We start from the raw sequence: 12635 nt of genomic DNA, 5'->3' as shown, positions 1-12635 counted from the left end.
ACAATCACTCTAATATTACCCATCCCGTCATTAATGAGGATATAATTGTCATTTTCTTAAAAAGAATATAGTAAATACAATTTAAGTACAATTTACATGGTAAAACAGACCTATTTAGTCTAGTTTGAATACATACACAACCACAAACTTGAAGAGAGACCCTGGGCCTAAAGAAAATTAGATTGGATCTTCAATCAGGCTATAATAGTAATTCTAAAAAAAAGTGGAAAACACACCTTGCAAATAGTTATCTTTTTAATAGTGGTAACAGCAGTGATGACAACAATTAGAAAAACAAAAGCGAACATTGATTAAGCATTACCATACGCTACTGTGCTAAGCAATTTATAATTTTCTTTCTTAATACTCATGAGCAACCTTAGGAGGTATGTATTATATCCATTTTACAAATGATGAAACTGAGGCCCAGAAAGATGACAAAGGAGGTCTGCCCTCATAACCAGAAAGTACAGCTTAATGATTAAGAGTACATGCTTTAACACACACCATCCAGGTTCCAATCTCAATCCTGCCATAAAAGGGTAAGCTGCTTGACTCTAGCCAAGTTAACTTCACCTCTCTGTTTTACTGTTTTAGTTGCTTCATAAACAGGAAAAACAATGGCATTTTTGTAGGAATGCTATCTGCTCATTAGCTTGCATCAATTAAAATACCAGTAAGAAAAAAAATCACAAGGCAGTTCTTATTATAAAATATATATATATGGATGGTACAGAACATGCTAGTGTTACATTTTCATATTAAGATTTAACTATAAATACAACATTAAAAGTATTTTCACTGAGAACTTGTACAGCCCCTGAATTTCTTTAGGGGAAACCTAAAGGTCTGCAATCTGTTAACCTAAGAAACCCTGCACTCCACAACCTTCTTTAAAAACCCTACCACTCAAGTGTAAGATCAGTCTTCTTCACGCCAAAAATAAATGGAAGGTTGGTGGAAATGGTTACAAACCAATCCATTCTGACTGTACAGAGTTTGGAGCACAATCCAGCAGACCATTACATAGAGATAAGGATTTAATAAATGATTTTTTAACAATTAAAAAACTATACATCAATATTTATAAAAATCTGGTCCCTGGAAGTTATCTACTCCAACCCCCTTAACTTTAAAATAAAGAAAAACTGAAGTCTAGACAAATGGCTAAGGTCATAAATTAACAGAGCAGTATCTATGAGTATTCTACCTCATAAATGCCTCCCATTGAGCATTAAAAAAACACACACATACACACATATTTTGAATAGGCTTATTTGTAATCTTAAGGGTATATGCTTCAATCTTGTAATCCTAAATTAAATTATAAGCCTGGCTAAGAAACCTATAATACCATTTTAATAATATTGCAATATTCCCAGTAGTTTTAGAAAAATGTAAAGAATCATTTAAACTTTTACAACTATTTTACAGTGTGTTAACTCAACTCTCAAACTCCCTTTTCACAACATAATTTTATGTGAAATATACACCAAACATTATATATAAGCTTCATATACTGCTTGAAGGAACAGTAAAACCACCAAGCATCTACCACAAATTTAAGGAATTGAAAATTAATCGTGTCTCTGACATTCCCTGTAGAACTCAATACTATTGTATCCTCTCTCAACTAATGTAATCCTGACTTGATCATACTTTGCTTTTCTCTAGTTTTGCTATATACATATATCTCCTTAAATATTAAATACATTATTTTGTGTTTTGACCATTCTATAAATTCATATTACAAGTATTCTTCCAAAATAGCATTTTTCCTTAAAATTACGTTTTTGAGATTTAACCAGTGAGCTAAGGATTATTTTCACTGGTATGTAATATTCAATTTTATTTGACTATAATAGGATTTATTTAAAAACAATACTGCTATAAATATTTCAATACTTTTGCCTGGTATTAATGTACAAGAGCTGTCCAGGAGTAGAATTTTTGAGTGATTGGATATATGCATCTGCAGATTCACTAGGTAATGCCATTTTCGAAGACTACAAATTTCTATTCCCACCAAGAGTGCATCACAGTTCCCACTGCTCCATATCCTTGTAAGTCCATGGCATCGCCAGAATTTTTGTGACTCTGAGGAATATATCTTGCCAGGATTAGTGTGCAGTTCTCTGATAATTAATGAAGCTGAGTATCTTTGCAGATACAGGTGGCCCTTGAATAACACAACGGTTAGGAGTGCCAACCCCCTCAAAAATTTGCATGTAACTTTGGACTCCCCCGAAACTTAACTACTAATAGCCTACTGTTGACTGGAATCCTTACCAATATCATAAGCAGTTAATATATATTTTGTATGTTATGTGTACTATATACAGTATTCTTACAAGTACAAAAAGAAGTTACTAAGAAAATCACATGGAAAATACATTTACAGTACTGTACTGTATTTAGTGAAAAAAATCCGCGTATAGGTGGACTTGCACAGTTCAAACTTAAGTTGTTCAAAGAGCAACTGTATTTATTGGCCGTCTGAGCTGCCTCTTCTCTGAGGTGTCTGAGCACGTTTTGTCCTTTCTTAATTGTTAACTGTTTTGCTTATTAAAAAGTTTAAATACCGATCTTTTGTTATATGGGTTATATCCCAATTGTGGCTTGTCTTTTTCTTTACGGTGTCTTTTTTTTTTCCCCCAGAGGTACAGGTCTGTGATTCAACAGTCTTACACAATTCACAGTGCTCAATGTAGCACATACCCTCCCCAATGTCTATCACCCAGCCACCCCACCCCTCCCACCCCCCACCACTCCAGCAACCCTCAGTTTCCTGAGATTAAGAATTCCTCATATCAGTGAGATCATGGTGTCTTTTGAGAGAAGTTTAATTTTATCAGTATTTTCCTTTTCAACCTATACTTTTACTTAAGAAATTTTTATTTAACCCAAAGTCACAAAGATAATCTCCTCCACACCAGTATCTCTTAAAACCCTTGTCAATCACATTTAGATCTTCAATCCACTTGGAACTGATTTGTGTTCAAGGGTGAGGATAGAACTTAATTTCTTTTCCTCCTATGCAACCAACGGTCTCAGTACTATTTACCCTTCTTTTCCCCATTCATCTACAATGTCAGTCATCATAAATCAAGAGTCTACTCATCATGGTTTTGATCTGGGCTTTTCATTCTGTCATAGCATGCTGGTCTAATGTATATCCCACCAATACCACAGGTCTTTGTTTTTAATATAGCTGAGAAACAATATTATTAGTTTCAGGTACAACAATGATTTGACAATTCTGTACATTACATAATGCTCAACATAGTAAGTATAATCTGTAACCATGCAAGTTATTACAATACTATTCACCATATTCCCTATGCTATGCTTTTCATCCCCATGACTTGTTTTATACCTGGAAGTTTGTACCTCTTAGTCCCCTTCACCTGTCTCACCCAACCCACCTCTTCTTCCCCTCTGGCAACCACCAGTTTGTTCTGTATTTGAGTCTATTTCTGGGTTTTTGGTTTTGTTTTTTAGATTCCACATACAAATGAAATATGCTATTTGTCTTTCTCTGACTTATTTCACTTAGTGTAACACCCTCTAGGTCCATTCATATTGTCGCAAATGTCAAGATTTCATTATTTTTTATGGCTAAATATTCTATACAACGTTTTCATTTACTATAACTCTGTGTTAAGTCTTGGTATCTGATAAGGTAAGTTTTCCTATTTTGTTGAATTTCTTTAGGAGTATCTCAGCTATTTTTGGCCATTTCTTTTTTCACCTAAATTTTAGAACCAGCTTGTAATTTGCTATAGACAGCATTGCGATTTTGACTGGAATGATGCTCAATATGTATATCAATGTGAAGAATGACATTTTTATAGGTCTTCCTGCCCAATACAGTATATCTGTCCATCTAATCACACTCCAATATTTTCAAATAAAATTTTATAATTTCTAAATATAGGTCTTACATGTCTTGTTGATTTATTGCTATGTAATTTGCACTTTTGGTGCCACTGTAAATAATATCTATTTTTAATTGCATTTTTCTGTTAGCATAGGGAAATGCAACAGATTTTTGTTATATCATCTTATATCTGGCAATCCTGATAAATTTCCAGATTAATTCATCAGAAGGCTTATCTGGAGTCTCTTTTGTGGTTTTCATTGCAAACTTTCATAAAACCTGTAAATGACGGTTTTCTTTCCAACTTGTATCTTTTGTCTTACCTTACTATACTATCTAGAACTTCTAGTACAATGCTGAATAGCAGTGCTATTAGGTAACCTTGACTTGTTCCTGAATTTGCTGTGTATTTTCACTTGTCTTTTATGTAATTTAAAAGGTAGGCATCTTCTACTCCTAATTTGCTAAGAGTTTTTTTTATCATAAATTACTGTGGAATTTAATGCTTTTTCTCTGAGAGGATCATCCAGTTCTCCTTTAAAATGTGATATGTAAAAAAAAAAAATACAAATAAAACCTGATATGTTAATTTTTTTCTAATGTTTAATCTCTCATTCCTTGAATAAATTCTATTTGGTCATGATGTATTATGCAGTTTATTTATTAGATTCAACAGACTAAAGTTTCTTTTTCTTGAGATTTTTGCTCCTATATTCATAAGTGAGACTATCTTTAATTTTCTCATTCTATCCTTGATGTATTCTGGTGCCGTCATATTCTGGTACAGTCATTCTTTGTGTAAAATAGGAAATGATTGCGGTTAGAACTAATGGATAATTATCTTTGGTGTTCTAAGAAAAAAAATTAACAGCTGATTTTTTTCCTGCTAAGAGTCGGTTTTGACCATTTATATAGTTGTAGAAACCTATACATTCACAACTTTAAGAATTTAAGCTTTACTAGCATAAAGTTGTTCATAATATTTTTTGTATTGGGAGGAGATAGACCAATTTTATTGTCCATCATTTTGTTATACAAAAATCTAGGAACAACAGATTTGTAGAGAATAAAGGAATAGTAAATTAGAGGGCAATGGAAATAATTTACATTTGAAATATTTTCCATGATATTAGGATGAAAACTATTTCAAAATACATGTACGCCTAGCTTCAGAGTAGGTTGTTCCCTAGCCAAAGCCTGACAAAACCTTTGCGATCTTCAAGAAAAGTAATGTATTCCTGGTGCTCCAGGGCTGTGCTGAGCTCTACCAACTCCTCTGCAAAAGCGCTACCCACCTATCCACCTGCCGGGAAATCCATCAGGTGGCCACCAAACAAGGCCAGTCCCTGGGATCAGTGTTGAGTGTGTAATTCAGATCCTTCCACTCAGACTCAACAATGGACTGAAAGCTCACTTCCCTTACAGAGAAAATGTCACTCTGGACCTCCTCTTCTTACCCAGCCTCATCTTCTGGATAGTCAGAGTCCAGCACCAGGGGCTTCTTGCCACCAGTCTTTACAACTTCAACCACAAAACTGGAAGTGTGCCATATACTTCCAGCTCCCACCTTCCAGACATCTTGGAGAGGGATTTACGCTTGGTATCTCCTTTTCCTCCTCAATTTCATCATTCAGCAATTCCACAAAAGCTTTGTGCCCCTGGGTGTGCAGGGCGGGCTGAGGTAGTGGGGCGGGCGCGGCACTCAGTGGCCACGGAGCCCAGCATGCAAGGCACTTGGCATAGGGCAGAAGCAGCAATGCAGTGGCTGACAGGGGCGGGGCCCCATAATATTGTCTCAATCATTTAAATCTCTGCTGCAATCTGGTAATGCCCTGGTGGCACGCATCCGGGCAGTTCATGAAAACTCCAGTTCTCCTGCAAGCCCATGGTAGGACTGCATTTGCTCATTCCCTCTGATGGAAGGTGTGGAGTTTTAACTGGCTTTGTCCACTGAAAATGTAAGTCAGTATCTATGACTTTTTGAAGAAATTGTAATAGCCAGTTCCCTTTCCCAAGGTGGCAATCACGGGACTATGTATTGAAATGAAGACTCCATCAGCCTAGGTACCCAAGTGACCACAAACGGCCTATACTGGATAAGTAGCAAAAAGAAGAATTAATCTTCTATATTTTTAAACCACTTAAATTTCAGGGTTGTTTTGACCACCATCTAACATATCTTTATTACTTTCTTTACATTCCTTTTTTCTACTTTATCTACCCCCCACACCCTAAATTATTTACATACCTAGCAGATGATTTTTGGCAGAGGGGAGGGAAGGGGGGGTGGACAAAACAGACGAAGGAGATTAAGAGGTACAATCTTCCAGTTATAAAGTAAGTCACAGGCATGTAATATACAGCTTAGGGACTACAGTCAATAATACTGTAACAACTTTGTATGGTGATAGACAGCAACTAGACTTATTGTGGTGACCATTTCATAATGTATACAAATATTGACTATATTGTACACCTGTAACTAATAATATATGTCAATTATTTTTCAATAAAAATAGTAATTCTCTGGAAGATTTTTTTTCTCCACTATATTCAGAGCTAACGATCAGGTAAGTAAGTAACCCTATATCCCATTCTGCAGTGTTATTTTTCCTACTAAACACAGTGCTTGACTTCTAGTTTTATCTTCTAGCCTTCCCCTACTCAGGATCCCCAATTCAGAGCAACCAAATGCCTTCAGGGTGCAAAGCAAGCAAATGTCCCTGGGGAAACAACTCCAGAGCTTGCTTAAGTCTTTGGATCCACACAATTTTGCTTCTGCCCTTGGTAAATTTACTTCACCTTTCCACAAGCCCAGCAATACATTTAAGACGACATTTTACACCTTTCCTAAGAATTTTAAGTGTTATATACTTGAAGAATTCTCTGGGTATATAGTCCAAAATACTTCTAGAAATGGCAACTCCTCCCGGCAGCTCTCCCTACCAACTTCATTCTTTACATTCAAGCTCGACATCTTTGTTATACCCAAGGAAATGAGAGAAAGTGATCTGTTACTAAAAGCAAGTCACAACTCTGAATTTTTTTTAAGTACTTATGTTAACTCACCTTATCTGCCCGTCCCATGAAAGCAGGTTTGCCTGCTAATCCAAGACAAATGGCACACACGATGCTAGATTTTCCTGTGCCGTTAGCTCCAATAATCATATTCAGATGGGGTCCAGGAGATACTTCACAGATATCATACGTTCTGAATTATAAAGAGATGAAATTACTAAGACATAAGAATATTTTCTTTACAAAAATATTTATTCTTGCTTACGTTATCTACAAGCTTCGTTGAATTCCTTTCAAAGCCAGGTGACCTTACATTTTAATGTATTTATACACTGTTAATAAACTAGAGAAAAAAATCAATGGAAGAAATGAGAAAATAATGCATATCTGAAATAAGAGTATCAGTGGGAAAAGATGATTTCATAGGCCCTTTTCAAATATAAGTCTGTTGAATAAAGCAAAGTTTGATATTATTTATTCCTTTTTAATAATTAGAACACATAAAAAAATTTATCAAAACCACTGCACAAATAATTTTTTTTTACTTTTATGTAAGAGAAGCCATGGCTCATCCTAAATCTGTGAATTTTACATTTATATTTCTCTTGAATTAAAATGCTTAATAGCAACTTCTCACATTTTACTAATTGAAACAATCCAAATTCCTATTCTAATTAAAAACTGAAGATATCAACTCAATGGTTTCATTTTATTATTAATTTCTTAAAAATCCATTTCTTTTAATATGCTGCCAGAGATTCGCCAAAAGATCCATTGTTAGTCCATGTTCAAATAAATGTTATTCCATGGGAAGAAACAAGAACGCATCATCACCAAGCGCTTTCATAACATTCTCAAACCAGAAAGCTGCCTGCTATCCAGCAGTTTTAATTAACTGTCTGTAACAGTAGCACCTCGTCCTTATTAGTCACCAGGACAACTATGGCAAAATGTGAAATAAACGGACTCAGATAATCCTCTACTTTGTCTCTAAATACCCTGAATTAGAACCCATAAATAATATCCTGATAAAAAGTTACCCTGCTACTCATCTGCTAGGTATGTAAATAATTTAGCCAAGCACACTTTCACTTCAGTACCCAAAGAAAAATTAATTTGAAATGCCACGTGGTAATAAAAGTAAATACAAGGAGTAAACAAGTATTTTCTGACAGGTTTCCAACCCCGTATCTCAGCACAGCATCTATCTACTTTATCTTTTCAAATGCTTTGTTCTGTTAAAAGCTGGATCATAAAGAAACTTTTAATATAATGGTTAAAACGAAACTAGTTTGGGAACTTCAGGCATCTGGAAAATGACCAGCCTTGGAACTTAATTCCAAAACATGAAGCCCCGTTCTTTTCAACTTTTTGAATTTCCTGCTGTAAAATCTCTGTGCCACTGTTTTACTAAAACAGTGATGTAACTGATGTTTAAGATAACAATAAAACCAAAGAGGAAGAATTATTCCCGGCCTATAACATACACATAGATATCAACAGAGTTGCCAAAAAAAAAAAAACAAAAAACAAAAAACAAAATAAAACCAACCCACACCAACAAAGCAAACAACAAAACAAAGCCTCCACATTTAAAAAAAATTAGTTGGTCTGACTCTATATTTATTAGGAATTCCCTTTTTTGTGGGTTTCCTTTTCTCTGAGCTCCTCCTGAAAAGAGCTGTTGTCAAATGCCCACCTTCTTCTCCATGTACTTTGCCTGGTATCTCATATACTCTCCATGACTTCTGGTGGGATCTATGTGCTGAAAGTCAGCCCACATGACCTACACATGCAATTACCACTTCCAGAACACTATCTGGATGTTGCAGTCACCTCAAATTTCCCACATTCAAAACTAAACCCGCTATCTTTCTAATCCCAAACCATTCTTGTGGTCTCTTAGTGAACAGTATTATCATTCATCCCATTGCCCAAATCAGAAACCTAGGCACCAGTTTTGCATCATCTTTGATTCTATCACCTCCTTCCCCTCTGGCCCCCATCATCCAATCAGTCACCAAGTCATGTTGGTAGGCATGCAATTCTGAGATCACTCGTTAAGAAAAAGAATAAGAAAAAATAGGACTCTTCAGAATTTCACTCTTGACCATCTTTTTCTACTTTCTACCTCCTTCCCGTTCTCTAATCAGACCTCCAAATTCTACCCATCATGAACTTCTTTCAGTTTCTTGACTATCTTTAGGTTATTTATTCTGCAAGCCTATGCACAAGCTATTCTGTCAGCCTAGAAACCTCTCCCTCCATTCCCAATCCCACTGGACTTGGTTCACTCCTAGGAATTCTTCCAGTAACTACTCTCAGGCCACTTTGGTTCTCTAAGCCCACCCCTCCTCCCTCATTCTTAAAACTCCACGTCCTCTCATGAAAATAAACAGGGTAGCTCTGCACTTTGCAACCTCATTTCCTCAGACTCATTCATTCTTCTAGGACTTGCAAAATGTTGTGCTTACCCTGCTTCAAAGGGTAAAAGAATTCCTAATTGCAGAATGCAATAGGCTCTTCGCAGTCCTGTTATCCAACTCCAATGTAGCAGATAATATTTTTGAAACACTTTACCCCTAGGCTTCTTAGAGAATAGTCTCCCACAGTTATCCTCTTACCTCCCTGAACAGTTCCTTCTCTGTCCCAGCTCCTCTTCTGCTCACCCTTACATGTTGGCATTCCTCCAGGACTCCGTAGTTGGCCTTCTATCCCTATTTATATTTCCTTTTGGGCAAGCCCAACCATTTCTGCAATTTCAAGAATCACCTATATGCATGACTTCCAAATCGCTCACCTGTTTGCATTTTCCGGACCCTTAAAAATATTGCTTATGGAAGATCTCTTTTTTAGACACCCCATAGGAAACTTCAAATCGCAGGATACAAAAAGCATTTATTATTATTACTCTCCCCAAATTGCTCCCTCTTCTGAAAAGGACATCTGACCAAGAGCCAAGACAGAACTTGAGGTAAATACTGCATAACTCTCTTACCCTCAGGCCTCCTAATCTGTAGCCAGATCCTGTCAAATCTTCTTTCCACCACTTCCCACTGCTACTCCTAGGTTCAAACTCCGATCATCTCTCATTGTTGTAAAAAAGTCTTCTTGCCTCCAGTCTTGTACCCTTTCTAAATCATCCTTCACACGGCTTCCAGTGTGAAATGGAAATCACATGTCATTCCCTGCTTAAAATGCATCCTGGTGGGCACCTGGGTGGCTCAGTTGGTTAAGCGACTGCCTCCGGCTTAGGTCATGATCCTGGAGTCCCGGGATCCAGTCCCGCATCAGCTCCCTGCTCAGCAGGGAGTCTGCTTCTCCTTCTGACCCACCCCCTTCTCATGCTCTCGCTCTCTCAAATAAAATCTTTAAAAAAAAAAATAAAACGCATCCTGGTTGCCGACAGGATAAAGCTGGAATTCCTCAGCATAGAAAACACAGATCCTCAGTAGCTGCCTACCTCTTCAGTATCCCCTCTGTCCAAGTCACTCACATCCTACATTCTACCCATACTCCAATACTAGACCCTTCCTAAATACAACGGTTTCAGGCAGTTCCTTCATCTACAGGGCTCTTCCCTTCTTTTAAGGCTTTGGTAAACCTCCTGTACAAAGCCCTTTCTCATAGGGATGAAATTAAAACACTTCATCATTTTTGCCCCTAAGGCATCCTGAAACATATATATACACATGTATTTTATTATGGCAAGTAACTCATTTGATTTTATTTCTCTTTCCTGATCTGGATTCAAACAGCAATTCAGCTACTTATTAGCAGTATAAACATGGGTAAATGAACCTTTCTGAGCTCATCTCATCGAGAGAGATGAAGAGTTGTTATAAGGAGAGAATGAGAGTATTGTGTAAATAAAGCATCTACTTCGATACCTGGCACATGGTAGCTACCTGGGGAGGAAAAAAACAACATTGGTATTGTTACCACAATTCTGTTATCCTAAGCTACCGTGTGTAAGCTTAAAAAAAAAAAAAAAAAAGACCCTGACCAAAAAAAACCCGTAAGGTGCTAGATACACAGTATTTGTGTTAAAACAGATTTACTAAATTCTAAAACGATTATGATGATTATTAGTTGTCTGGAGAGACAGAAAAGGAAGCGGGGGGGGGAAAGCTGGATTTGGAGGGGTCAAGGGTCCGCTGGGAGGCACAACTGAGAGGAAGGTCTAATTTTCTTGTACATTTCCACCTCCATCCGCGACAACCTTCACCATTTTGTCCACCTAGCAACTGCTTACTCTTGACGAATCTACCACAGCATCCGGCTGCTCTGATTTAACTGTTGCTTCCTCCCGAGTTCCAGCGCCCGCACTTTTGTGAATTACAGGCTAGGTGCCCCCTCCGTAGGCCGTGACCCCCAGCGGGCACAAACCTATTCCCCACCACGTCCACCGCCCGCCGCATGACGCCTTCAGAAAACGTTGGCTGAATGAATAAAAAGCCCGCAGCACACCAGGCGCACACCTAAGCCGCCCAACACAGACGTCAATCCTCACGGTAACCCCGGCTTGAATTCACGGCCAGAGCCCGCGGCCAGGCGCACATCCACTCCCGTCCCTCACCCGCCCGCAGGCCCGCTCGCCTCCCCGCCGCGGCGCGGCCTCCGGCCACTCACAAGAAGTTCTCCATCACGATGCGGACGATAGAGCCTTCCACGAAAGGCCTGGACGATTGCAGCGGCAGTGGCGGCGGCGGCGCCGGAGGGGCCGAGCTCTTTCTCTTGCTCGGGACCTCCGACGAGGGATCCCTCGGGAGAGCTCTCTTGGAGACCAGGGAGCTTGAGGTCGACGTCTTCCTACTCGGAGTCGCCATCCTGGCTTCCCCGCCGCGCCACAGGCGCTTCCGTTCCCACCGACCTGCAGCCTCGGGGCCCCTGCGCCCGGCTCCCGCGCGAACTACCCGGCGCGCGACCCCGCCCGCGAGCCCGCCCTGCGCCTGCGCAGTCCCGGCCCGGCGGCGTCAGCGGGCCGCCCCGCCCCGCCCTCAGCCCCGCGCCTGGGCCGCCGGGGGCGACGCGAGCGCGGGCGCGGGCGGGGGCGCGGGCGGGGAGGGGGGCGGGCGAGGGCGACGGCCTCCGGGTAGGCGGCTCTCCGACCTTTCTCTGTGAGCGTTTGTGCATTTTTCCAGAGTTGGGTTTTTTTTAACTCAGAAAAAGATGTCCATTGCATCTAGTACTTTGAAAGCCCTTTCAGCGCTCCCAGGAAGCCGACCCGCCAGAGGACGGAGGGAGGCGTTCGCGGTGGCACTTGGGGCCGCAGGCGGGCGACGTCCGACCAGCCTTGTCCGGACACCGCCCGAGCGGATCCGGACTCGCCTGTCTTCGGCTCTTTTCTCCGTTGGCTCCCTATTTGCCTTCAAGCACGTCCCGGTGTCCCAAAAAGAAACCTCTAGTAACGGCCCTGTGCCCGCGTCGGTCTTCCGCGTCCTGCTAAGTTCTCTGTGCGCTCCCACTTGCGAACAGGCGACACCACACAAACTCTGCAGGCAGAGACTCTCCGCCCCCTTCGCGCCCTCCTTCCCTTTTAAGGCTTCCTGCCCCGAGGTTTCTAGAAATCCACGAGCTAGAATGCGCCGGCTTCAGTGCGTGCGTGCTTCCACTTAAACCTGGTCACGCGCATCTGGTTAACCTTGAACAAGCGGTGCACCGAGGCTCCCGCAGCGCCTCCTTCCCGCACCTAATAATTAATGCCTGACCTACAGGAGGCTGGGGCGGGGCACAC

General features: G+C 40.1%; 1 protein-coding gene and 1 pseudogene across 3 annotated transcripts in view; both read right to left on the bottom strand.

Annotated features, from left to right (window-relative positions):
* Positions 1-11817, bottom strand: part of SMC5 (structural maintenance of chromosomes 5) — a 95458-nt gene extending 83641 nt beyond the window's left edge. For 2 of the 3 annotated variants that reach the window (XM_032427679.1, XM_032427680.1), the window contains exons 1-2: positions 11531-11817; positions 6950-7091 (exon numbers count right to left, since the gene is read on the bottom strand). In XM_032427679.1, coding sequence (XP_032283570.1) covers positions 6950-7091; positions 11531-11727 — 339 coding nt within the window. In that variant the 5' untranslated portion in view covers positions 11728-11817. Of the gene's footprint in view, positions 1-6949; positions 7092-11530 lie in introns of those variants that run through there. The other variant, XM_032427681.1, reaches the window with a different exon arrangement.
* Positions 3578-6835, bottom strand: LOC116646743 (annotated as a pseudogene).
* Positions 11818-12635: the final 818 nt, after the last annotated feature.

Source organism: Phoca vitulina, unplaced genomic scaffold (assembly GCF_004348235.1).
Source record: "Phoca vitulina isolate PV1807 unplaced genomic scaffold, GSC_HSeal_1.0 scaffold37, whole genome shotgun sequence".
NCBI lineage: Eukaryota > Metazoa > Chordata > Mammalia > Carnivora > Phocidae > Phoca > Phoca vitulina.
Note: the sequence above shows the minus strand (reverse complement) of the source record. Positions and strands in the feature narration are given on the sequence as shown.